The sequence below is a fragment of the Saccopteryx bilineata genome, chromosome 5, assembly GCF_036850765.1.
Source record: "Saccopteryx bilineata isolate mSacBil1 chromosome 5, mSacBil1_pri_phased_curated, whole genome shotgun sequence".
Taxonomy (NCBI): domain Eukaryota; kingdom Metazoa; phylum Chordata; class Mammalia; order Chiroptera; family Emballonuridae; genus Saccopteryx; species Saccopteryx bilineata.
In genome coordinates, this window is record NC_089494.1 from 158225250 (window position 1) to 158252982 (window position 27733).

Sequence of the window (27733 nt, forward strand, 5' to 3'; positions counted from 1 at the left end):
AAAGGCACTTATGCTATGCTACTCATCTCACTTCTCCACCTATTCATTCTTCATTCAGCTCCAACCAGAGGACACAAAAAGAGATCAATAATAGAACTCCTGCAGATTCCAGCCTACACCTTCCACCCTTGCTAGGGTTATACTGTAAATTCCAACATTCCTAACGTTGTCAATCTTCAACACAGCTACACAGGGTCACCAACATTTAGTACCAGGACATTTAACATGCCCCACTGGCTTTTGAGAAAGTTTAAAATAAAATGTCGAGACTTTCTTTGTTTCTTAGTTTCCTCTGCAGCAAGCTGGGGTGGATTGGGGGGCGGGGAGGAATGCTGGGTTTAGATTATCTCAGTCACAGAAGAAAAGGAAATGCATCCACCCTGAGGGTCTTTAGACTGCAGAGATGATGCAAGGAGGACGCTTATCTTGCCTCCTGATGGGGTACGTTTTCACATTCTTCCATTTGGGACAAACTGGAGCAAACTCTAGCCCCGCGTAGGGGGCTTTTCTTCCAAAAGCAATGGCTTAAACTGATTTGTACGAGACTCAGATCGTCCTTCAGATGTAAATGTAATAGAAAACCAGGAGCCGAAACAGGCGCCTGGCGCCGGCCGCCAGCAGGAGCTGAGGCGGCCCCGGTGTCGCGGGCCCCGCCCGCAGCCCGCGGACCGGCCGCTAGGAGGCGCCGCGAGAGCGCCGGGCCCCCTCCCGCTGCCGGCGGAGGCTTGCAGCCGCTGGGCCAGCCCCCGAGCTGGCGGGGCAGCGGGTTGAGAGCTGGCTGCGAGCAGACCACAGAGGACACGCATCCGAGCGCCTGGGGCTGTCACTGCCGCCACCCCGGCAGGTTTCCACACGGGGTCCTGCTCCCCGGAGAGCAGCCACCGGGGCGGATGGCGATGTCTGCCGGAACTCGTCGCGGTCCCTGGGGCGGCCGGCCGCAGCCGCTTGCGCCCCTCTGCTGCATCTCGGCCGCGCTGGGGATGCTGTGGTCCCCCGGCTCCCAGGCGTTCAACCTGGACGTGGACAAGCTCACGGTGTACAGCGGCCCCGAGGGCAGCTACTTCGGATATGCGGTGGACTTCCACATACCTGCGGCTCGCACGTAAGTCGCGGGGCGCAGGGAGTGGGCGTGCGTGGGCGAGCCCGGCCACAGGTTGCGTGGAGCCCCTCTGTCTAGGGACCCGCGCCCATCCTGCAGCCTGGAGGAAGGCGATTCCTGAGATTCCCTCGCGCTGGTGCATTTTGGGGTCCCGTCCCGCTCCCCGCCACCAGTCTCTTCTCTCCCCCTAACAGGCTAAATGTGCCTTATGCACTTTGAACTGGAGACCTGCCGCTTGAATGGTATAGTGGGGACTTTCCAGCACAAAGACTCAAAAAGGAAAACGGGACCTGGCCGACGCAGGCCAGTTAAATCAACGACCATAGCACGGCCTGTTTATACATAGCCTGTAACAGCTAACTGTCTGGTTGCAAATGCTGTCTGCTTTCTCCAAGCCTCTGGCCTCTGTCCTGGGCCCCCCCCCCCCCTTCTCTCACCTTACTGTATACACAGCTCCACCTAGAGAAGAATTAGGGTTGTTTGCACGCACGGTTTCAGAGGCCCCCAGGTTTCCTAGAGGAAAGAAATCAAGTTTGACAGTTTGCTCCCCCATACCTACGTTTCTGCCCCTGACCCCCACCCTAGGCTCAGTGGACGTGCAGCTGGACACCGAAGCTCACGTGCGCATTATGATTCCCACCGAGTGGTTTTCTCCAACTTTTTTGCAGAGCGAGTGTCTTGGTGGGAGCGCCTAAAGCCAACACCAGCCAGCCAGACATCATAGAAGGGGGAGCCGTCTATTACTGTCCTTGGCCAGCCGAGGGGTCTGCGCAGTGCAAGCAGATACCGTTTGACAACACCAGTGAGTGATATTTGTCATTCTCAACAGCAGACCTGGTTTCAAAAAACCAGAGCCATCCTAGAGTCAACTCCCCACTTTCTCGGTACTCATTTGTCCTGTCTGATGAGTCTGTTGTGGGCTGTGCAGGTCCCTACAGATATCAGCTTTTAATAGCCTGAGTGGGAGGAAAATGCTGAGTGAATCCTAGAAGGGGAACAATATTTTGACTTGGAGTATTTGCGTACATCCTAGTAATTTCTATTTCCTCGCCGTCCTGAGATGATCATGTTCAGGGTATGCAGATGCTTTAGAGAAAAACAAATGTTACAGCCTAACCTTGATTATGGAGAGAATTTGCTTCCCAAAGACAGATCTAGGGAAGACAGCCGTAGCCTTTCCAGTGCCCAAACTCTGGAGGCAAGACCCAGACTTTGCTGCATGTTGCTGTTTAATTCTTTACAGAAAGAAAGAATTTTCTTTCAAAATATTGGACATTGGAGGCAAACTAGTACAGGCAGAGTGTGGATGGATTACATTCATTTCCAAAATCCCTAGACAGATGTTTCCTATTTAATTAAAGGGAAATACATTTTAAACAATTCAGGCTGGTTTTGTTTCCTCTGGTGTTTTCTCTTTGGGTCCTGAGAAAACAATTTAAACATAATGCTTTCAAAAACATTAACACTGACTGTTTTAATTTGTACAGCCAAAACTTTATGAATTCAAAAGGTATATATTATAGAAAACAAATATCTCTTTTCAGAAAAATGTGAATATGTCAACTCAAATAATATTCTTTGATGAACAATCATTTAAAATACCTTTTGTGCCACACAACTATCTTGCAACATCATTCTTCATTGTTGTTACATTATCATACATTTCAAATTTAGGTAGAAAATCCATTTTCACAGAATTTTGATGAGATTAGATGGGTGGAATTTACCTGTTACTTTTTTGCATTTTTCTTTTATTTTAAAGGAGGAAATAATTACAATTCTATGAATATGAAAATAATTTCAAAGAAAAGAAATACTTTACAAGCATTACCTTTAGTTATGTTCAAATTAAGAAAGTATTTTATATTTGCAATGAAACAGTAGAGAACATATTAGTACTACTGCAGCCATTAAATATATAGAAAAATAATAAGAATGTCAAAAGATCAGTGTTACTTGGAGAAAGAGTTGAGGGTAGATAGCATCTTCTGTCCAGGTTCTGAAAAAGACCTCTCAATTTCTCAAAGGACTTTTGAGATGTCTTATTTTACTTCTAAATATATGAGGTTTTTCTTGATGCACAGATTCACTCATTTTACTATTATTCTTAGCAATGGTAACCACAGTAATTTGAGGATTCATTAATGGAACAAGGGAAAGAAACAGGAAGGGAGGTAGATGTTTGCTCAATTATTTATTGAGCAAAAAATGAAAAAGAAAAAAAAAACAATACAGAACATTTGTGAGGAATGAATAGGCCTTGATGGAATAAACGAAGCCTGGGGGAATTGCACAGAGAGAGAAGATAAGAAACATTGAGAAAAGAAAGTTTCTCATGTTAGCCATCAGGGGGTACTGTGGGCCCAGGAACCTTGGTTGCTGTTGGGAATGGCTTGAAAACATCCCGAGTAGGAGAAAGGGGTTAGAGGAACACAGCTCAGGTATTTGCTACTGAGTGGCTGCTAGCCACCTACACATCTCTTCTACCACTTTATCCATGCACCCCCAAAACAATAGACATGCCAGTGGCTGCCGTTTGCTGTGAAGCTGTGAAAAAGAGGAAGGGACAGCAGGAACCAGTAGAGCTATTTCCAGCTCCGGCATCTGTTCTGTGGGAAGAGTATGATCTTGGAATCAAAGATGAAAGGCAGAAACAAAGGCATTGCTAACTCTGGGGCTTTCAGTCATTGTTACCAGATGCATTATGTTTATTGATCACCTACTAGGTACCAGTCACTTATACATATTATTTATAATTTATAAAACAAAATAACCACGTGAAATTCATTTTATGCAAGAGGGAACTGACATCAAAGGTGTTAAAAAAATATATGTTTAAGAATCACACAATGGTAAGAAGTAGATGCAGTGTTGTGCGAGAGGTCTGTCTGCTCCAAAACCTGCCTGTTCCCCCTGCCTTCCTTCCTCATAGAGCTACTCACTTTCCTTTCCCCTCCTCCATTCTCTAACTCCAAACTTAGCTTCACAAATATCATTTTTAAAATGATCTTATAGAGAAGATGCGACAGGGAAAAGCACATTGGTAGAGGGTTGTGGAAACCAGAGACTGTAGAAGCAGCCTTTGTCTTATTGGAAATAATAGGTTGCATATGCCCTCTGGTTTGCCACCACTCCTGCTAGCATGCCCCCTCGATGTCCCCATCAGCCGCTTCCTGTCTTGCTCTTGGCCCTTCGACAGCAACATACCTTTTCCCAACAAAGAGGAAGAAAAGTTCTCTGCTTGACAAAGTAGAAGCTCTGAGTGCTGGACACTCACAAACTGACATTCATATAATAGTGTGATGCTGCAGGAAAATATTCCTTTGAAGAGATAGTCATGACTTTCCCTGTCTTGATGCTGTCTGCTTTTACTATTACATCTGAATTCAAGACATTCTAAGTAAATTAGACCTTTTAGTGACATTGTTTCAACTTGTTCGGGCCATTGAGGTGTCTACAATTTGGTTTTGGCTGTGATAACCTTCTAAATTCTCTCAGCCTGGACACCAAAGGAGACTGGCCTATAAATTAGTCCCTAAATGTGGTTGTGATCTTAAACCTCAGTTTATTTAAGGTCAACTGACATTTTTTTAAAGTGCTTTTTAGTTTAAAATTTTTTTAATGAATAATCATTTTTACATTATCATATAACTTGGATTATTTTTTATTACTTCTCATCATAAATGCAACAACAGAGGAAGCTTGGAATAGCCTAGCACTTCAAATGCATGAATACTATTAAAATCTGTGGTCCTTTCAAGTATGGTAAAAAGAAACTGTAGGGAAGCATATGGCGATGGGGGAGGTGCAAGTGCAAAGAGTAGATAATGTTCCTGCTCTGTACAAAATCAAGTGGTTCCAAAAAAGCCCTTCTCTCATCTCCCTTCTGTCTTTTCCTTTTACTTCACTAGAATAAAATTCCCCCATCACCAAATTGATTTCTCTCACTTTTGCCTCAGGAACTCTCTAAACTATGCCTTGTCCCTACTTAAATCATCACATCTGTCAAATTCATGTTTCGCATTTTTTACATCTACTCCAATGTTCATTTTTTAAAAAAAATTTCTATATTTTCCAAACCATGTGTGGATTAAATAAAAACTGCTAGATTACAGCCCTCCCAGCAAAAAAGGGGGAATGGTTGAATTAGACACCTATCTGTGAGATGAGGAAAGGGCAAATTATAATAATAGTATCAAAAGTGTACTACACATATATTTGGTTGTCTTAAATGTTCTAATGAAACATTTTGAAGAGAAAGATAAGGCATGTCCTCATTAATGATGATGATCATCATAGTAGTAATAATGAAGAGGCAGTACAGCTATGAACCACTTGCAGTTCGGGACCCGCATAAAGAGCGAACAGGAAGAGGTGAGAGGTGCCACTGAGATTTGGAAGTTATTTGAGAAAGACAACTAGAATTTGGCTGGCCTTAATTTAGTATCTTTGTGTAAAACAAACAAATTAAAAAAATCTAAATTCAAAAAATACATCATTTTAAAACAGAAGGTAATTTTCTTAAGATATTTGAAGTTCTGGAACGGTAAGATTTTTGTTAGAATTATGTTTTGCTTGGAGACTGGAAGACTTTGTTTTAGGGGGGAGAATGGGGAGGTCTGTTTTATTTTGTGTTGAGTGAGCCCACAATAAGAAGCAGCTTAGAGCATCTGGCACTGTGACTGGTACAGGATTGTTTTTTGATAGTCTTGGGTGTGACCTTTTTTCATGTGAGGGTTGGAAAACATATTGGGCGCATAAGTCTTGTTTTCCCAAGTTTCTCAGAAAGAAATCAGTTTTTGTTCAGGAACAAAGAAAAGAAAAATGTAGGTTCGAGCCACCCAAGTAAATGACACAAATGTGACAGAACTCAGCGAAAACAGAAATCTGGGCCCTGGAAAGTTCAATTGAAAATGAAAATAAGGAAAAAGGCATATTAAAGATAACCTGCTTCTTTTAAGAATGAATGAACCCATATATTGGGGCAGGAAGTTTAAACTAAGTACTGATCCCTCTGAGTCATCAAGGGGGGTTTAGCGGGGTGGTTTACTTATTCTAGTAGCAATTCATGATGGGAACCATGCCTGATAAGCTGGCCTGACAGATGCAGCCAACATCCCTAAACTTCTCCCAGTTGGTTCAAACTCCCACATGACAGAATGCAACTAAGTCCTGTCCTGATATGAGAAGGCAGGAGGCTGTGGTCCCTGCATCACGCAGCAACTGAGGAAGCAATTAGAAAAAGGAAGTCCTTGAAACTCCAACTAGAAATGGGAAACAGATCTGCTCTACGGCTAGTTGAGTTGTATGAGCACTAGGCGCCTGTTCCTTAATCTGCAAAATTTTTTCAAGAAGTTGGAAATCTGTATGATGGAACAGGCTTCCAGGCTCTTGACAGGAATGGCTGGGTGCAGCAGCTGCAGCTTTTAGGGAGAAATGTGGGAACCTCACTTGAAATTGTTCTGAAAGCAGAAAAACACCCAGATATTTAAACTGGAGGGTTGAGATGTCTGAATTCAAACTTTACCTATTGTATATAAAGAGCCCTGCATTTGGTTGTGTGGAGGAAAGTTTGCCAATGTTTCTAAAATCTCCAGTGTGCCCTGATTGGCACCATCCAGATACACAAACATGGGTTTTTGAGGAAGGGAGTTACAAAACTAATTATTGATCTTATTAAAAACACTTACTTAAAAAATTAATTTTCCAAATTTAGTTTAAATACATCTTTACAAAGCTATATTTACTGTATCAAGATATGTGTACTTGTATAATGAAATCCTAAAATATATTAGAAGTAATCTCTAATTCTGGGATATGTCATTTGGAAATTTATGATAGATAAGCAAATCATGATTCACAAATAAACAATTTATACTTAAAACATTCTACTCGGTACACTGGTGTTATTGTGTGTGGACTTTATCCAGTTTGGAGGGAATGGAGCTTGACCCCAGCCTGGCACAAAGGCCAGATCCTGGATCGCTGATATTTATCTTATTGCACAAAGGTCCATCCACCAAATTGAGAAACTCTTCTAATCCATAAGTATTGTTCAAAGTGATTAAATACTCTTTTAATGTGGTAACATGAATACATAGATTACAAAAATAAGCCTTTTAGGAATGGTTGCCAGGCATTAGGAGTAGGAAAGAAGAGCTGTCTGCAAACAGGCAGAAAACGGGAGTTGTGGAAGGTGATGAAACTTTCTGTGTCTTGATTGTGATGGATTCAATTGTAAGTATTTGTCGAAAGCCATTGACCTATGCACCACCAAGAGTAAATTTTACTGCATGTAAATAGAAAAAAATGAGAAAAAAGACATTATTGAGAATGCTAGAGAGTTATGTATTTGATCTGATAATTAAAGGTGCTTTTGTGGCCATTATTGTGAACATGGGGTCAGTAAGTTCTTAGACTATGTGAAGGTCCGAGTGATAATAACTGGAAGTATAAGGACATATGACCCCACAATGTTTAAGCTACTGCCTCTAAGTGAGGGCGAATGATTAGTCAGATCATCATTAAAACCATCTTTATCATTTTTTAAATAAAGGATGTTATATTCAGAATGTGTTTGGTAAGAGAACTATGAAGACATGTTGAGTAATTAAACAAGCCATACTTGTTTAATTCTTATTACCTTACTGAAATTCAGGCACGGGACCCCTCACTGAGAGTCATTAAACTAAGAAGATTTAGCTTCAAACACATTATTGTAGTTAACAAAATTATTATAACTGTACTGGAGAGCATTTACTTATTTTTTCTTTCTTTTTGATTAAAAATTTTTATTTTTAATTTATTGTGTTTACGTGGTTTCAAGTGTCTCATTCAATGTAACATCCACACAGCGCAGCGTGTCCCTCTACGTCTAACCACCTTTTCCTGCCGGCTATTGTTACTCTGTTACCTGCATATATGTGTTATGAATATATGTTTTTAGCTAATCCTTTCACCTTCTTTGTACCCGTTCCCTATTCCTCATTCCCTCTGACAGCTGTCCATCTGTTAGTTGTGACCCTGCCTCTGTTTCTATTTTATTCCTCAGGTAATTGTGTTCATTAGATACCAAATATAAGTGAAATCATATAGTACTTATTGTCTTTCTTTGCCTGGCTTATTTCATTAAGCATAATAATCTCTGGGTCCATCCATGCTTTCACAAAAAGTAAGATTTCCTTCCTTTTTACGGCTTCCCAGTATTCCATTGTGTAAACCTACCACAGCTTTTTATCTATTTGTCCACTGTTGGATACTTGGGCTGTTTCCAGATCTTGGCAATTGTAAACAATGCTGCAGTAAACATGGGAGTACATATCTTCTTTTGAATTAGTGTTTTGGGATTTTTTTGTTTTAAATTCTTTTTATTTTTATTATTATTACTTTTTAAATTTTAATTTTAATTTAATTTTTAATTTTAATGGGGTGACATTGATCAATTAGGGCACATAGGTTCAGAGAAAACATCTCCAGGTTATTTTGACATTTGATTATGTTGCATACACATCACCCAAAGTCATATACTCTTCCATCACCTTCTACCTGATTTTCCTTGTGCCTCTCCCCTCCCACCACCCCTTCATTTCCACTTCCCCTCCTCCCCCCATAACCACCACACACTTGTCTATGTCCCTGAGTCTCATTTTTATGGCCCACCTATGTATGGAATCATACAGTTCTTAGCTTTTTTCTGATTTACTTATTTCACTCAGTATAATGTTACCAGGGTCCTTCCATGTTGTTGTAAATGATCCGATGTCATAATTTCTCATGGCTGAGTAGTATTCCATAGTGTATATGGAATCCAATCATCTATTGAAGGGCTTTTTGGTTGTTTCCATGTCTTGGCCACTGTGAACAATGCTGCAATGAACATGGGGCTGCATGTGTCTTTACGTACCAGTGTTTTTGAGTTTTGGGGGTATATTTCCATTAGAGGGATTGCTGGGTCATATGGTAGTTCTATTTTCAGTTTTTTGAGGAATCACCATACTTTCTTCCATAATGGTGGTACTACTTTACATTCCCATCAACAGTGGATAAGGGTTCCTTTTACTCCACAGCCTCTCTAACACTTGCTATTACCTGTCTTGTTAATAATAGCTAATCTAACAGGTGTGAGGAGGTACCTCATTGTAGTTTTGATTTGCATTTCTCTAATAGCTAATGAAGATGAGCATCTTTTCATATATCTGTTGGCCATTTGTATTTCTTCTTGGGAGAAGTGTCTGTTCATGTTCTTCCATTTTTTTATTGGATTGTTTGTTTGTTTGTTGTTGAGTTTTATGAATTCTTTGTATATTTTGCATATTAGGCCCTTATCTGTGCTGTTGTTTGAAAATATCATCTCTCATTTAGTTGGCTATCTCTTTGTTTTGTTGTCAGTTTCTCTTGCTGTGCAAAAGCTTCTTAGTCTGATGTAGCCCCATTCATTTATCTTTGCCTTCACTTCTCTTGCCTTTGGAGTCAAATTCATAAAATGCTCTTTAAAACCCAGATCCATGAGTTTTACCTATGTTTTCTTCTATGTAATTTATTGTTTTAGATCTTATATTTAGGTCTTTGATCCATTTTGAATTAATTTTAGTATAAGGGGACAAACTGTAGTCGAGTTTCATTCTTTTGCATGTGGCTTTCCAGTTTTCCCAGCACCATTTGTTGAAGAGGCTTTCTTTTCTCTATTGTGTGTTGTTGGCCCCTTTATCAAGAAATTTTGATCATATACATGTGGTTTTATTTCTGGGCTTTCTATTCTGTTCTATTGGTCTGAGTGTCTATTTTTCTGCCAATAGCATGCTGTTTTGATTATTGTGGCTCTATAATATAATTTGAAGTCAGGTATTGTAATGCCCCCATCTTTGTTCTTTTTCCTTAGGATTGCTCTGGCTATTTGGGTTTTTTTTTTTATTTTGTTTTTTTTTTAAATTTTATTTATTCATTTTAGAGAGGAGAGAGAAAGGGACAGAGAGAGACAGAGGAGAGAGGGACAGAGAGAGAAGGTGGGGAGGAGCTGGAAGCATCAACTCCCATATGTGCCTTGACCAGGCAAGCCCAGGGTTTCGAACTGGCGACCTCAGCATTTCCAGGTCGACGCTTTAACCACTGCGCCACCACAGGTCAGGCTATTTGGGTTTTTTTTATAGTTCCATATAAACCTGATCATTTTTTGTTTCATTTCTTTAAAAAATGATATTGGAATTTTGATGGGAATTGCATTAAATTTGTATGTTGCTTTGGGTAAAATAGTCATTTTGACTATATTTATTATTCCTATCCAAGAGCAAGGAATATTTTTCTATTTCATTATATCTTTTTCGATTTCCCTTAACAATGCTTTGTAGTTTTTTTTTTTTTTTTTTTTTTTTTTTACACTTAGACCTTGTATTACTTTATTAAAACCAAAGGCCATTCCAGTAGCAATTTCAGTTGTATAAAAAGAAACAGTACACATTCATACATTTAGATAAATATAACATAATAAAGAACATAAAAGAAATTCATATATTTATATTTAAATATTTTTTTGAAAAAGACATACAACTCATTTTCTTTTATTCATACCCCATTAAATGAATTCCTATGAGACATTTAAATGGACATTTTCACTCAGATTTCTTTGATTTTTTGGTCTTGTTAGTGAACAGGTTTTTTTTTTTTTTTTATAAATAAATTTTTATTTTAATGGGGTGACATCAATAAATCAGGGTACATACATTCAGAGAAAACATTTCCAGGTTATCTTGTCATTTAGTTATGTTGCATACCCATCACCCAAAGAGAGATCGTCCTCTGCCACCCTCCATCCAGTTCTCTCTGTACCCCTCCCCCTCCCCTCCCCCTCTCCCTCCTTCCCTCCCCCCACCCCCCATAGCCTCCACACTCCTGTTCATGCCTCTCAGTCTCGCTTTTATGTCCCACTAATGTATGGAATCCTGCAGTTCCTGTTTTTTTCTGATTCGCTTATTTCACTCCGCACAATGCTACCAAGACTCCACCATTCCGCTATAAGTGATCCAATGTCACCATTTCTCCTAGCTGAATAATATACCATGGTGTATATGTGCCCCATCTTCTTCATCTAGTCCTTTATTTTTTTTACAGTGATTAAAAGCCTTTAAGCAAACTCTTGGCCAATACAGCAAGAATCCATAAATGAGTAGTGTCCTTAACATGTTCCCCAAGTCCACGTTGGCCCCCTCACCATGCCAAATCCCTGAAAAATGCAACCCAACCACAGTTCAGTCTGTTAGGAGCTGTCACAGGGAGCAGGAGTCCAGGAAAGTTCCCCACAGGAAAAGTCCGTATGGCACTGGAATTGTTGTCACCATTCTATACTTTGCAGCTCATGTCCAAGTCCCATTGACCGCTGCTTCTAGCTGGTAATGATTCAGGTAGACTGGAAAAAGCCATTTGCAGCATGCGTGGATATGGAGCTTCTGTTCTCCTCTGCCTGGAGAGTTGAGACCAGGTTGCTTTTCCCTGGAGCTCTGTGACTGTGGCCTGGTAAAGAGGACCTTGGGATACACTAAGCTGGGTGGCAAAGGTAAATTCATAATACAAGTTGGCAAAAGGAGAAAAGAGAGCTCTAAATTAAGAGTAGGTCCCAGCCTGAAATATGAGTGGGGCATTGAGGTAGGAGGAATAAAGGAAACACTATATATTAAGCAAAGCAGCAGAAAATAGGACTATCAACACCCACAACAGAGATCTTTGAGGGAAGAATAAAGAACCTGACTATTCAGGCAAAACATAGTTAAGTGGCCCTTGTGCAAATGAGATCAGTTTACCTGCTTCTTGGAAGAAATACCCTAAGCTCGTCCACAGTGTCGTAGATGGGGTCGACGGCCCTGGGCACCTTCAGCCTTCAGTGGCAAACCCCAGCATTCTGGGCAAGGTTAGGTCATAGATGGCTGGAGCAGGCCTGGAAGAGACTGAACCCTCCCTTAGAGGAGCGAGGGGGAAGCCCACCTTCCAGTGTCCCTGTTTCCTCACAGCAGAGGTGTGTAAGCCTGGCAGGCTTTAGCTCAATGACCTTCCTTTCCACTATTGAAGCAGGACCCAGATGGCATCCTATGAGACCCCTTTGGGGTGCTGGAGCCTTTAAGGGTGTATCCTAAAAGCTGGTAGTTCCTCCTGATCTCTATTGGGCTTTTTCTGCCTCTAGGTATCTTAAAAGCCATTCTCAGAAGATCTCGCTGAGGGGTTTGAGGATCCCCATCCGCCTATATACATCTTTTCCATATATCTGGAGCTATTTGGAAAAAAGACAGAACAGTGTTATTAGCTAGATCTAATAAAGAAGGTAGATTTGGTGTCTCCTGTTCATCAGCTTTCAAAAGAAATGTAAATTTTTTTTTTTTTTTAAGTAAAAAGCATGATATGGTAGACCCGTTGGAGTCATTGGCCTGGTGTGCAGGATTCCCGGGTTCGATTCCCGGCCAGAGCACACAGGAGAAGCGCCCATCTACCTCTCCACCCCTCCCCCTCTCCCCCCTCCCGGTCCCTCTCCTCCCGCCCACAGCCAAGGCTCCACCGGAGCAAATCCACCCTGGGCACTAAGGATGGCCCCATGGCCTCCGCCCTAGTTGCTAGAATGACTCCGGTTGTAACAGAGCAACATCCCAGATGGGCAGAGCATTCCCCCCTGTAGGCATGCCAGGTGGATCCCAGTCAGGCGCATGCAGGAGTCTGTCTGCTTGCCTCCCCATCCCCATCCTCAGAAATATACAAAAAATAAATAAATAAAAGAAAAAATACAAAAAAAAATACAAAAAAAAGAAAAAAGGGGGGGGGCATTCCCTTGTGCTAAAGCACCAGGAAGCATGGAGTGAGCTTGAGTATGTCCTATGAAACATGGAGCTCTATGTTTACATATAAGTCTTTGAAGAAGGAGGAACTGCTGAAATAGTTTGTCAGCATTTGTCCCTAGGACAGCAGTCTTTATAGTGGGAACACCATACGTAGATATTTGCTATCTGTCTATAGATTAAGGGGGGAATATGGCCAATGCTGAAAAGCCATGATCTTTGTGCCCCTCCCCTCCCCCAACCCCCTCCCTCTCCTCCCCCCACCCTGTAACCCCAACACTGTTGTTCATGTCTCTGAGTCTCATCTTTATGTCCCACCTATGTGTGGAAACATATAGTTCTTAGTTTTTTCTGATTTACTTCTTTCACTCAGTATAATGTTATCAAGGCCCATCCATGTTGTTGTAAAAGATCCTATGTCATCATTTCTTATGGCTGAGTAGTATTCCATAGTATATATATACCAAAGCTTTTTAATCCAATCATCCTCTGATGGACACTTGGGCTGCTTCCAAATCTTTGCTATTGTGAACAATGCTGCCATAAACATGGGGGTGCATTTCTTCTTTTCAAACAGTGCTATGGTGCTCTTGGGGTATATTCCTAACAGTGGTATAGCTGGGTCAAAAAGCAGTTCGATTTTTAATTTCTTGAGGTATCTCCATACTGTTTTCCACAGTGGCTGCACCAGTCTGCATTCCCACCAGCAGTGCAGGAGGGTTCCCTTTTCTCCACATCCTCGCCAGCACTTATTCTGTGTTGTTTTATTGATGAGCGCCATTCTGACTGGTGTGAGGTGATATCTCATTGTGGTTTTAATTTGCATTTCTCTAATCATTAATGATGTTGAACATTTTTTCATATGCCTATTGGCCATCTGTGTGTCCTCTTTGGAGAAATGTCTATTCATTTCTTTTGCCCATTTTTGGATTGGATTGTTTGTCTTCCTGGTATTAAGTTTTACAAGTTCTTTATAAATTTTGGTTATTAACCCCTTATCAGACGCAATGTCAAATATATTCTCCCATTGTGTAGTTTGTCTTTTTATTCTGTTCTTATTGTCTTTAGCTGTGCAGAAGCTTTTTAGTTTGATAAAGTCCCATTTGTTTATCCTGTCTTTTATTTCACTTGCCTGTGGAGACAAATCAGCAAATATATTGCTGCGAGAGATGTCAGAGAGCTTACTGCCTATGTTTTCTTCTAAAATGCTTATGGTTTCATGGCTTACATTCAAGTCTTTTATCCATTTTGAGTTTATTTTTGTGAGTGGTGTAAGTTGGTGGTCTAGTTTCATTTTTTTGCAGGTAGCTGTCCAGTTTTCCCAACACCATTTGTTGAAGAGGCTGTCTTTACTCCATTGTATTGTCTTACCTCCTTTGTCAAATATCAGTTGTCCATAGAGCTGTGGGTTTATTTCTGAGTTCTCTGTTCTGTTCCATTGATCTATGTGCCTGTTCTTATGCCAGTACCATGCTGTTTTGAGTACAATGGCCTTATAATATAACTTGATATCTGGAAGTGTGATACCTCCCGCTTTTTTCTTCCTTTTCAGGATTGCTGAGGCTATTCGTGTTCTTTTTTGGTTCCATATAAATTTTTGGATTATGTGTTCTATGTCTTTGAAGTAAGTCATTGGTATTTTCATTGGTATTGCATTGAATTTATAAATTGCTTTGGGTAATATAGACATTTTAATGATGTTTATTCTTCCTAACCATGAGCACGGTATATGCCTCCACTTATTCATATCTTCCCTGATTTCTCTTATCAATGTTTTATAATTTTCTGAGTACAAGTCTTTAATCTCCTTGGTTAGATTTATTCCTAGGTACTTTATTTTTTTGGTTGCAATGGTAAAGGGGATTGATTCCCTGATTTCTCTTTCTGACAGTTCATTATTAGTGTATAAAAATGCCTCTGATTTCTGAGTATTGATTTTATATCCTGCCACCTTGCCAAATTCTTTTATCAGGTCTAGTAGTTTTTTGACTGAAACTTTAGGGTTTTCTATATACAATATCATGTCATCTGCAAATAATGATAGTTTTACTTCTTCTTTTCCAATTTGGATGCCTTTTATTTCTTTTTCTTGTCTGATTGCTGTGGCGAGGACTTCCAGAACTATGTTGAATAAGAGTGGTGAAAGGGGGCAACCCTGCCTTGTTCCTGATCTTAAGGGGATAGCTTTTAATTTTTGCCCATTGAGTATTATGTTGGCTGTGGGTTTGTCATAGATGGCCTTTATCATGTTGAGGTATGTTCCCTGTATTCCCACTTTGCTGAGAGTTTTGATCATGAATGGGTGCTGGACTTTATCAAATGCTTTTTCTGCATCTATTGAAATTATCATGTGGTTTTTCTCCTTTCTTTTGTTTATGTGATGAATCACATTGATTGCTTTGCGAATATTGTACCAGCCTTGCCTCCCAAGAATAAATCCTACTTGATCATGGTGTATGATTTTTTCCATATATTGCTGGATCCGGTTTGCTAATATTTTATTGAGGATTTTTGCATCTAAGTTCATCAGGGATATTGGCCTATAATTTTCTTTTTTTGTGTTGTCTTTGCCTGGTTTTGGAATCAGAATTATGCTCGCCTCATAAAAGGAGTTTGGAAGTCTTCCTTCCTCTTGAATTTTTTGAAATAGCTTGAGAAGGATAGGAGTTAGTTCTTCTTTGAATATTTGGTAGAATTCACTTGTGAAGCCATCAGGCCCAGGACTTTTCTTTTTGGGGAGTTTTTTGATAGCTGTTTTAATCTCATTTGTTGTAATTGGTCTGTTTAGGTTTTCTGATTCTTCCAGATTGATTTTTGGAAGATTATATGATTCAAGGAATTTGTCCATTTCATCTAGGTTGTCTAGTTTTTTGGCGTACAGTTCTTCATAGTATTTTCTTACAATATTTTGTATTTCTGTTGTGTCAGTTGTTATTTCTCCACTCTCATTTCTAATTTTATTTATTTGAGTCCTCTCTCTTTTTTTCTTGGTGAGTCTTGTTAAAGGTTCATCGATCTTGTTTACCTTTTCAAAGAACCAGCTCCTGGTTTCATTGATCCTCTGTATTGTTTCTTTAGCCTCTATGTCACTTATTTCTGCTCTGATCTTTATTATTTCCTTCCTTCTACTAGCTCTGGGCTTTACTTGCTGTTCTTTTCCTAGTTCTTTTAGATGCACGGTTAAGTTGTTAATTTGAGCTTTTTCTAGCTTCTTGAGGTATGCCTGTAATGCTATAAACTTCCCTCTCAGGACTGCTTTTGCTGTGTCCCATAAATTTTGTGTTGATGTATGCTCATTATCGTTTGTTTCTAGGAATTTTTTAATTTCTTCTTTGATCTCAATGTTAACCCATTCATTGTTTAATAACGTGCTATTTAGTTTCCAAGTGTTTGAATGTTTTTCAATTTTTCTATTGTGGTTGATTTCTAGTTTAATGCCATTGTGATCAGAGAAAGTGTTCGATATGATTTCAATCTTCTTAAATTTGTTGAGCCCGCTTTTGTGCCCTAACATGTGGTCTATTCTAGAGAATGTCCCATGAGCGCTTGAAAAGAATGTATATTCTGCTCTTTTAGGGTGAAAGGTTCTGAAGATATCTATTAAATCGAGTTCATCTAATATGTCCCTTAAGTCTGCTGTTTCTTTGTTAATTTTCTTTCTTGAGGACCTATCTAATGATGTTAATGGGGTATTGAAATCTCCTACTATTATAGTATTGCTGTTGATCTCGCCCTTTAAGTCTATCAAAGTCTGCTTTATATATTTAGGTGCTCCTATATTAGGTGCGTAGATATTTATAATGGTTATATCTTCCTTTTGTATTGCTCCCTTTATCATTATGTAGTGACCTTCTTTATCTCTAACTATGGTCTTTGTTCTAAAGTCCATTTTGTCTGATATAAGTATTGCTACCCCAGCTTTTTTTCCATTTCCATTTGCGTGAAATATTTTTTTCCATCCTTTTATCTTCAGTCTGTGTGCATCTTTTGATTTAAGGTGTGTCTCTTGTAGACAGCATATGTATGGGTCCTGTTTTCTTATCCACGCAGCTACCCTATGTCTCTTGATCGGATCATTTAATCCATTAACATTTAAGGTTATTACTGATATGTAATTGTTTATTGCCATTTTTTTTCTTTAAAACTGTTTTTCTCTTTTGCTATATTCTTTTTTTCCTTTGATCTGTTTACAACAGGTCCCTTAGCATTTCTTGCAGCCTTGGTTTGGTTGTAGTGAAATCCTTTAGTTTTTTTTTGTCTGTAAAGCTTTTTATTTCTCCTTCAATTTTAAATGATAGCCTTGCTGGATAAAGTAGTCTTGGTTGTAGGTTCTTGTTCTGCATTACTTTGAATATTTCTTGCCATTCCCTTCTGGCCTCAAGTGTTTCTGTTGAGAAGTCAGAAGTCATCCTTATGGGGGCTCCTTTGTAGGTGATTGTCTTTTTTTCTCTAGCAGCTTTTAATATTTTCTCTTTATCATTTAGCTTTGGTAATTTAATTATGATGTGTCTTGGTGTTGGTTTCTTTGGATTTCTCCTTAATGGAGTTCTCTGTGCTTCCTGAACATGTGAAATATTTTCCTGCCTTAATTGGGGGAAATTTTCCGCTATAATATGTTTGAACAAAGTCTCTATCCCTTGTTCTTTCTCTTCTTCTTCAGGAACCCCTATGATGCGGATGTTATTTCTCTTCATGTTGTCACAGAGCTCTCTTAGAGTTTCCTCAGACTTTTTGAGTCTCTTTTCTTTTTTCTGCTCTGCTTCCATGCCTTTATTTATTGTGTCCTCTAACTCACTGATTCGATTCTCTGCTTCATCCATCCTGCTTTTAATTCCTTCCATTGTATTCTTTATTTCAGATATTGTATTTGTCATTTCTGTCTGATTCTTTTTTATTATTTCAATGTCCTTTTTTATATTTGTTATCTCTTTATTTAGGTTTTCGTAATGGCCATCTATGGTGGTTCTAATATCTTTGAGCATCCTAACGATCGTTATTTTAAACTCTGCATCTGGTAATTTGGTTATATCTGATTCACTTAGGTCCTTTTCTGGGGATTTCTCTTGGTTTATTTGTGTTGTATTTCTCTGCCTCCGCATTTTCTCTTCACGAGAGTGGCTGTGATTACGTGCTCGGGTGCACAAGGGTTGGTGGCCTTGGCCTTTGCCCCGTGTGTGATGTTATGCTCGGTCCTGAGGGCACTGGCGAGCACCTTTGCTCAGCTGCGGGTCTCCGCCTGTTTCCGAGCTTTCGCCCTGCCTTTGCAGGATGATCCCACTCAAGGAACAGCTGCTAGCCTTGGCTCTACCACCAGGAAAGGCTGCGTGCCCAAGCTCAGCTTCGTAGTGGAACTCCGCCTCTTCTGGGCTTTTGGCTCCACCCCCGCGGGGGGAGCCTGCTACCAAGTCAGACCGCAAGCCTGGGTTGCACAGGCCGGGCAGGGATGTGCTCCTCTGCCCTTGCTCCGGGGCTGGTTTCTACCCTTTCTGGGTTTCCCGCCCTTCTCCCAGAGGCTGGATTACAGGCTGCCGGCAGCTGAGCTTAGCCGCTTTTGCACGCCCCCTTCTCCCTAGCCGGGCAAGATTGAGCTCACACCTGAGCCCACTGGTGGCCAGCCGGCTTCCGCCCCTGACAGCAGAACCGCGCTTTTGTCTCCCGCTGCCGCCCGCTCTCCGGTGCGCCCTCAGCCGTGTGGGTGGGGGCGTTGCAGCTCGGACCCTAAGGCTCACTACCGTAGACCCGAAAGCTCCCTCCTTCTATGCGACTCCGCTCTGAATGCCGCGGGGGAGCTTGTTTGGCTGCTCTCCTGCTTCCCTTTGCTGGTATTGCTGTTTCCGGGGGAAATATTCACTTCAGCTTTGGGGAGTGACTCGTCCCAGGGGTTAGAGTGGCTATCTCCCAAAAATGTTTCTCCCTATGCCTCCTAGATTGCACTCTCTTCCTGTTACTGTGGTTCTCTCCCCTCTCCCTCCGTCTCCAGGAGCCCCGGGTGAGTGTTTGTGAGAGAGACGTTCTGCGTGGTCCCTTTAAGAAGGATCCTAGGTCTGAGAAATCAGACTCTCTCACAAACAGTATCCTGACTTGTTTCCAGCTAAATACTGTCCTTATGCTTCTTCTGGGCTCTGGGGCTGCAGGCTGGGGCTTTGTTCCTGGGGCTCAGGGCCCTTTCCACTCTGCTAAACTCACTTCCCGCCACGCAAGTCTCTCCCTGCTGCCGTTTGCTCCGAGAAGCTGGGCAGCCCTCTCCGCGTTTCCGCTTTTCCTACCAGTCTCTGGGTGGCTTCTTCAGCGTTCCTGGGTTGAACAGTCCTTTTAGTTTAGTCCAAAGTTGGTTTTTCCAGTTGATAGTTCATAAAATTAGTTTGTAATCCACATTGGTTCTGGGAGGTAGATGCTGGTACGTTCGCCTACTCCAGCGCCATCTTGTCTCTCTGTAGTTTTTATTATATAGGTCCTTTACCTTCTTTTCTATGTTTATTCCTAGGTATTTTGTTGTTGTTGTTGTTGCAACCATTAAGGGGATTGTTTTTTTTGAGCTCATTTTCTGATGTTTCATTGTTGGCATATAGGAAGGCAATGTACTTTTGTATATTAATTTTGTATCCTCAACCTTACCATATTGGTTTATTGTTTCTAGTAGTCTTTTTGTGGAGTCTTTGGGGTTTTCAATGTATAGCAGTGGTTCTCAACCTGTGGGTCGCGACCGACCCACAGGTTGAGAACCGCTGATGTATAGCAGGGGCTCCCAAACTTTTTACACAGAGGGCCAGTTCACTGTCCCTCAGACCATTGGAGGGCCAGACTATAAAAAAAACTATGAACAAATCCCTATGCACACTGCACAGATCTTATTTTAAATTAAAAAAAAAACAAAAAACAAAATGGGAACAAATACAATATTTAAAATAAAGAACAAGTAAATTTAAATCAACCAACTGACCAGTATTTCAATGGGAACTATGCTCCTCTCACTGACCACCAATGAAAGAGGTGCCCCTTCCGGAAGTGCAGCGGGGGCCGGATAAATGGCCTCAGGGGGCCGCATGTGGCACGCGGGCCATAGTTTGGGGACCCCTGATGTATAAGATCATATTATCTGCAAAAAGTGAAACCTTACTTCTTTGTTCCCAATATGAATGCCTTTTATTTCCTTCTCTTGTCTGATTGCTCTGGCTAGAACTTCCAGCACTATGTTGAATAAGAGTAGAGAGAGTGGACAACCTTGTCCTGATTTTAGGGGAAAAGTCCTCAGTTTTATGCCATTTAATATGATGTTAGCTGATGATTTATCATAGATGGCCTTTATTATGTTAAGATATTTTCTTTCTATACCCATTTTGTTAAATGTTTTAAACATAAAGTGATGTTGTATTTTATCGAATGCCTTTTCTGCATCTATTGATAAGGTCATATGGTTTTTGTTCTTTGTTTTGTTGATATGGTGTATTACATTAACTGTTTTACATATGTTGAACCATCCTTGTAATTCTGGGATGAATCCCAATTGATCATGATGGGATCATGATTTTTAAATGTATTTTTGGATTCGATTTGCTAGTATTTTGTTTAGTATTTTAGCATCTGTATTCATTAGAGATATTAGTCTGTAGTTTTCTTTTTTTATGTTGTCCTTGCCAGGTTTTGGTATAAGGGTTATGTTGGCCTCATAAAATGTGTTTGGCAGTATTGCTTCTTTTTCAATTTTTTGGAAGACTTTGAGTAGAATAGGAACCAAGTCTTCTTTGAATGTTTGATAGAATTAACTAGGATAGCCATCTGGCCCTGGACTTTTATTTTTGGGGAGGTTTTTAATAGTTGTTTCTATTTTCTCCCCGCTTATGGGTCTGTTCATGCTTTCTGCTTCTTCATGACTCAGTCTAGGAAGATTGTATTGTTCTAGGAATTTATCCATTTCTTTTATATTGTTAAATTTGGTGGCATATAGTTTTTCATAATATTCTACAATAATCCTTTGTATATCAATGATATCTGTGGTGATTTCTCCTCTTTCATTCTGGATTTTGTTTATATGAGTCCTTTCTCTTTTTTTCCTTGGTGAGTCTTGCCAAGGATTTGTCAAATTTTTTTATATTTTCAAAGAACCAGTTCCTCGTTTTATTAATTTTTTCTATACTTTTTCTGTTCTCTATTTTGTTGTTTATTTCTGCTCTGATTTTTATTATTTCCTTTCTTCTGCTGGTTTTGGGTTATCTTTGTTCTTTTTCTAGTTCCTTAAGATGTGAAGTTAAGTGGTTTACTTGGGCCCTCTCTTATTTGTTCATATAGGCCTGTAGTGATATGAACTTCCCTTTTATAACTGCTTTTGCTGCATCACAGAGATTCTGATTGTTGTATTGTTATTTTTGTTTGTACGTATCTTTTGACCTCTGTGCTTATTTCTTCTTTGACCCACTCATTTTTAAAAAGTATGTTGTTCAGTTTCCACATTTTTGGTTTGTTTACCTCTTTTTTGTAGTTTGAATTCTAGTTTCAAGGCTTTATGATCAGAAAATATGCTTTGTATAATTTCAGTCTTTCTGAATTTGTTGATGTTATTTTTGTGGCCCAACATATGGTTGATTCTTGAGAATGTTCCAGGTACACTAAAGAAAAATGTATACTCTGGCACTTTGGGATGAAGAATCCTATAGATGTCTATCATATCCAATTATACTAGTGTTTCATTTAAGGCCAATATTTTTAAAATAATTTTCTGTTTGGATGAACAATCTAGAGCCCTCAGTGGTGTATTGAGGTCTCCAAGTATTATTGTATTTTTAGGTCAGTCAGTAGCTGTCTTATATATTTTGGTACTCCTTGGTTGGTGAGTATATATTAAGAAGTGTTATGTCTTGATTCAGTGTCCCCTTTATCATTATAAAATGACTGTTTTTGTCTCTGATTACTTTTGTTGTCTTGTAGTCAGCATTGTTAGATATGAGTATTGCTACACCTGCTTTTTTTTTGGATGTTATTTGCTTGGAGTATTGTTTTCCAACCTTTCACTTTGAATTTGTTTTTATCTTTGTAGCTTAGATGTGTTTTTTAAAGACAGCATACAGTTGGATTTTCTTTTTTAATCCATTCTGTTACTCTGTGTCTTTTTATTGGTGAGTTCAATCCATTTAGGTTTAGTGTAATTATTGACATTTGAGGGTTTCTTATTGCCATTTTATATATTGCTTTCTGATAGTTTTGTATCTTGTTTGGTTCTTCTCTTTTATTTTTCTATCATTTGTTTTTGTTTGGTTGTAATCCATACTTTTTTTCTCTTTTACTTCTTTCTCAAGCCATGTGTTTCTGTGGTGGTTTTTTCAGGGGTGGTTACCATTAAGTAATGGAAAGGATACATATCATGTTCATTGTAGTACATTATCTCCAGAGCTTCTGCACTCCATTGTCCTTTTCTACACTGTTAATCTTTGTCCTCTCCCTTTTTTGTTTTTGTTGTAACAAATTAATCTTGTTTTTATTTTGATCTTGATGGAGCTTTTACTTGTCGTTTTGTTTTGTTCTTTGTGTCTGCTCAGAAAACCCCCTTTAGTATTTCCTGAAGTGGGGGTTTTCTGGTGATAAGTTCTCTCATCTTTTCTGTATCTGTGAATGTTTTAATTTCTCCTTTGTATTTGAAGGATAGCTTTGATGGGTATAGTATTCTTGGCTGGAAGTTTTTCTCTTTCAGAACTTTAAATATTGGGGTCCACTCTCTTCTAGCTTGTAGAGTTTCTGCTGAGAAATCTGTTGATAATCTAATGGGCCTTCCTTTATATGTTATATTCTTATTTTCTCTGGCTGCCTTGAGAATTTTTTCTTTGTCATTGGTTCGTGCCAATTTCATTATGATTTGCCTTGGAGAAGGTTTGTTAGGGTTAAGATAACTTGGTGTTCTGTTTGCTTCTTGAATTTGAGGCTTTAGTTCTTTCCACAGGCTTGGGAAATTCTCATCTATTATTTATTTGAATATGTTCTCCATTCCATTTTCTCTCTCTTCTCCTTCTGATATACCCATTATTCTTATGTTACTCTTTCTGATGGAGTCAGACAATTCTTTTAGGGCTATCTCATTTTTTTTTAAATTTGTGAGTCTCTCTCCTCTTCTCTCTGTAGTGCCTCTAGTTGCCTGTCTTTAATGTCACTTATTCTCTCCTTTATCTGGCCTATTCTATTGGCTAAGCTTGTTTCCTTGTTTTTCAGTTCACGAATTGAGTTTTTCATCTCTGTTTGATTTGTTTTCATAGTTTCAATATCCTTGGTGAAGTATTCTTTCTGTTCATTGAATTAATTTTGAGCTCCCTAAATTGCCTTTCTGTGCTTTCTTGTATATCCCTTAGCATTTTTAGGACTTCAATTTTAAAGTCTCTGTCATTTAACTCCAGGGTTTCTAAGCTATTGAAATTTTTTTCTATAGATTTTTTCTCATCTATCGAAGCTACATCTCTGTCTTTTGTATCCATGATATTCAATTTCTTTTTTCTTTAATGGCATTGAGAGTGGTATTGTTAATAACACTAATAAGAGTTGATAAAAAATTTTTTTTGAGAAAATGCAGTGAAAAACTGAAAATTCTATTGTGCTAAGTGGAACAAAAATACGTAGAATGGAGCACCTGGATGGGGGGGGGTGACAAAGAGGCAAAAAATGAGGCAAGAACCCACAAAATGCTACAAGGAAAAAATTGGATCAAGAATAAAATAATTTGTTTGTAAATCATGGTTGAATGAGAGAAATAGTGTAAGAGAAAAGAAAAAGAAAAAATATGTGAAAAATAAAAATTCTACTGTATTAAGTGGCACAAAAACTATAGAATGGAGAGCCGGAGTTGGGGGAAATGCTAAAGAGATAAAAAGAAAAGTAAAAAGCACACAAAATGCCACAAAGAAAAAATTTGAGTTCAGAATAAAATAATTTGTGGGTGATATTCGAATGAAAGAAAAAGTAAAAGAGAAAAAAAGAAACAAAAAGAGAGAGAAAAAAATTGAGTTAAGTTTTTTGGGATGTAACACTCATAGAAAAAAAAGAATGGAAAATGTAACACTTATGGGTAATAAAGTTCAAAATGAAAAGAATAAAACAGAAAGAAGATAAAATGACCAAGGTGGAAGGAGAAAAAAAGATAAAAAATACAAGAAAAAAATGGAAAAAGTTATAAAGACTGTGGATTTCACCTGGTTTTGAGAAGTTATCTTCTTCCTTTTTCTTTCTTCTCTCTCTTTTTGGCCGGTGGCTCTGTATCTCAGGTTCTACCTCTGTGGCACTCTTAGGCAGAGATTTACTGTTGTGTTGCTATGATGATGACACAAACCTGGCCTCAGTCCCATTGGTAGGCAGGGCTTGTTAGTGTTTGCAGACTCTGACAATGGGAGAGTCTGTTTTCCTGGAGCCTCTCCCCAAATCTCTCCTTCCTGAACCAGCAGCCTGTGGACCCAGCTGTGAAGTTGTCCCAGCCAGTGCCTGGAGAGCAAGATGCTCTAAGAGCTGCCAGATCCCCTCTCTATCCCCACTCAACGCAGGGTTCTGGGTAAGGCTTTGCCAGCCAGAGCCACCAGTGTAATCAGGCAGGGCTGGGAGCTGATTGCTTTTCAAGTGTCTTCCTATGAGCCTTTGGGCATGTCTAGTATGCATTAGTACTCCGCAGGTCTGCTCTCCAGAGGCTGTCCGCAAGCTGCCTGTGCACCCTTCCCCCTAGCACTTCCGCAGTTCTCTTCCTCAACAGTGTGCTTTGTTAGCCTGTATGGCTGGCGGACGTGCTGTGCCCAGACAGGTCTGGGTGTAGGGAAGCTGGCTTTTGTGCTCTTCCTGCGTGCTGTTTGGGAAGCCGGGATTATTCAGAAACTCTGGTCACAGCCCACACAGAGGGCCACTACTAACAGTCTCTAACCTAGCCCCTTGTCTGGGAACACAGGCGTCCACATCTGAAGCACCACCAGGTGGATACACTTGCACACTGCCCGCAATCACCGACCGGGATACTGGGAGTAAACAAGGCAACTGCTCGCCCACCTCTGCTGGGGCCTGCTGCTGGCATTAGCTCTGCGTGGGCTGAGCCATGGGCACACTCTCTCCTCGGCTTGAACGTCTCTGCCCTAGCCCAGCTTTTTCTGTGCCTGCAGCACTCCCTTCCTCTCAGTTCCAAGTGAAAGCAGTCCTTGCTCAGATCAGTGAGGAAAGTGGAATACTTCTTTCTTCATCTTATTTCCTTCAGAGTGGATTATATATTCAGCCACCTTTGCACCCAATTGTACCTTTGTTTGATGTATGTGTATTTCGGATGCTCCTGAGAAAGTTTTTCTGTCTCTAGTTGTTGAATTTTTGAAGTTTCAGGAAGAGGTATCGGGAGCACTCCTCATGGTATCATTTCTCTGATGTCACTTGTTTTGGGATTTTTAGGATATATTCCTAGAAGTGGGATGGCTGGTTCAAAAGGCAGTTTCATTTTTAATTTTTTAGGAAATGCCATACTGTTTTCCATAGTGGCTGCACAAGTCTGCATTCCCATCAGCAGTGCAGGAGGGTTCCCTTCACATCCTTGCCAGGAATTGTGATTTGTTCATTTGTTAGTGATAGCCATTATGGCAGGCGTGAGGTGCTATCTCATTTTGGTTTTAGTTTGCATTTCTCTAATGATTGGTGACTTTGAGGATTTTTTTTAAGTTACTAAAAATAGTAGGTTTTTTTAAATTATAATTTTATTTGTTTAATGGGGCAACAACAATAAATCAGGTTACATATATTCAAAGATCAACAAGTCCAGGTTATCTTGCCTTTCAATTATGTTGCATACCCATCACCCAAAGTCAGATTGTCCTCTGTCACCTTCTATCTAGTTTTCTTTGTGCCCCTCCCCCTCCCCTTTCCCTCTCCCTTTCCCCCCTCCCCCCGTAACCACCACACTCTTATCAATGACTCTTAGTTTCACTTTTATGTCCCACCTACGTATGGAATAATGCAGTTCCTGGTTTTTTCTGATTTACTTATTTCACTTCGTATAATGTTATCAAGATCCCCCCATTTTGCTGTAAATGTTCCGATGTCATCATTTCTTATGGCTGAGTAGTATTCCATAGTGTATATGTGCCACATCTTCTTTATCCAGTCGTCTGTTGACGGGCTTTTTGGTTTTTCCATGTCCTGGCCACTGTGAACAATGCTGCAATGAACATGGGGCTGCATGTGTCTTTACGTATCAATGTTTCTGAGTTTTGGGGGTATATAGCCAGTAGAGAGATTGCTGGGTCATAAGGTAGTTCTATTTTCAGTTTTTTGAGGAACCACCATACTTTCTTCCATAATGGTTGTACTACTTTACATTCCCACCAACAGTGTATGAGGGTTCCTTTTTCTCCACAGCCTCTCGAACCTGTCTTGTTAATAATAGCTAATCGAACAGGTGTGAGGTGGTATCTCATTGCAGTTTTGATTTGCATTTCTCTAATAACTAGATAAGATGAGCATCTTTTCATATATCTGTTGGCCATTTGTACTTACTCCTGGTAGAAGTGTCTGTTCATGTCCTCTTCCCATTTTTTTATTGGATTGTTTGTTTGCTTGTTGTTGAGTTTTATGAGTTCTTTGTATATTTTGGATATTAGGCCCTTATCTGAGCTGTTGTTTGAAAATATCATTTCCCATTTAGTTGGCTTTCTGTTTATTTTGTTATCAGTTTCTCTTGCTGAGCAAAAACTTCTTAGTCTGATGTAGTCCCATTCATTAATTTTTGCCTTCACTTCTCTTGCCATTGGAGTCAAATTCATAAAATGCTCTTTAAAACCCAGGTCCATGAATTTAGTACCTATGTCTTCTTCTATGTACTTTATTGTTTCAGGTCTTATGTTTAGATCTTTGATCCATTTTGAGTTAATTTTAGTACAGGGGGACAAACTGTAGTCGAGTTTCATTCTTTTGCATGTTGCTTTCCAGTTTTCCCAGCATCATTTATTGAAGAGGCTTTCTTTTCTCCATTGTATGTTCTTGGCCCCTTTATCAAAAATTATTTGACTATATATATACGTGGTTTTATTTCTGGACTTTCTATTCTGTTCCATTGGTCTGAGTGTCTATTTTTCTGCCAATACCATGCTGTTTTGATTGTCGTGGCCCTATAATATAGTTTGAAGTCAGGTATTGTAATGCCCCCAGCTTCATTCTTTTTATTTAGGATTGCTTTGGCTATTCGGGGTTTTTTATAGTTCCATATAAATCTGATGATTTTTTGCTCTATTTCTTTAAAAAATGTCATTGAAATTTTGATGGGAATTGCATTAAATTTGTATATTGCTTTGGGTAATGTAGCCATCTTGATTATATTTATTCTTCCTAACCAAGAACAAGGAATATTCTTCCATCTCATTATATCTTTCTTGATTTCTCTTAACAATGGTTTATAGTTTTCATTATATAAGTCCTTTACATTCTTTGTTATGTTTATTCCTAAGTATTTTTTTTGTTGTTGTTGCAATTGTGTAGGGGATTATTCTTTTGAGTTCGTTCTCAGTTGTTTCATTGTTGGCATATAGAAAGGCTATTGACTTCTGTACGTTAATTTTGTATCCTGCGACCTTACTGTATTGGCTTATTGATCTAGTAGTCTTTTTGTGGATTCTTTGGGGTTTTCGATGTATAGGATCATATCATCTGCAAAAAGTGATACCTTTACTTCTTCTTTTTCGATATGGATGCCTTTTATTTCTTTGTCTTGTCTGATTGCTCTGGCTAGAACAGCTAGTACCACATTAAATAAGAGTGGAGAGAGTGGACAACCCTGTCTTGTTTCTGATTTAAGGAGGAAAACCTTCAGTTTAGTGCCATTTAATATGATGTTAGCTGA

At 39.6% G+C, this 27733-nt stretch overlaps 1 protein-coding gene across 1 annotated transcript in view; it reads left to right on the top strand.

Annotated features, from left to right (window-relative positions):
* Positions 1-762: 762 nt before the first annotated feature.
* ITGA8 (integrin subunit alpha 8) overlaps positions 763-27733 on the top strand; it is a 287595-nt gene continuing 260624 nt past the window's right edge. Inside the window, exons 1-2 of the mRNA XM_066280756.1 lie at positions 763-1102; positions 1768-1901. Of these exons, the coding sequence (XP_066136853.1) occupies positions 891-1102; positions 1768-1901 (346 nt within the window). The 5' untranslated portion in view covers positions 763-890. The remainder of the gene's footprint in view (positions 1103-1767; positions 1902-27733) is intronic.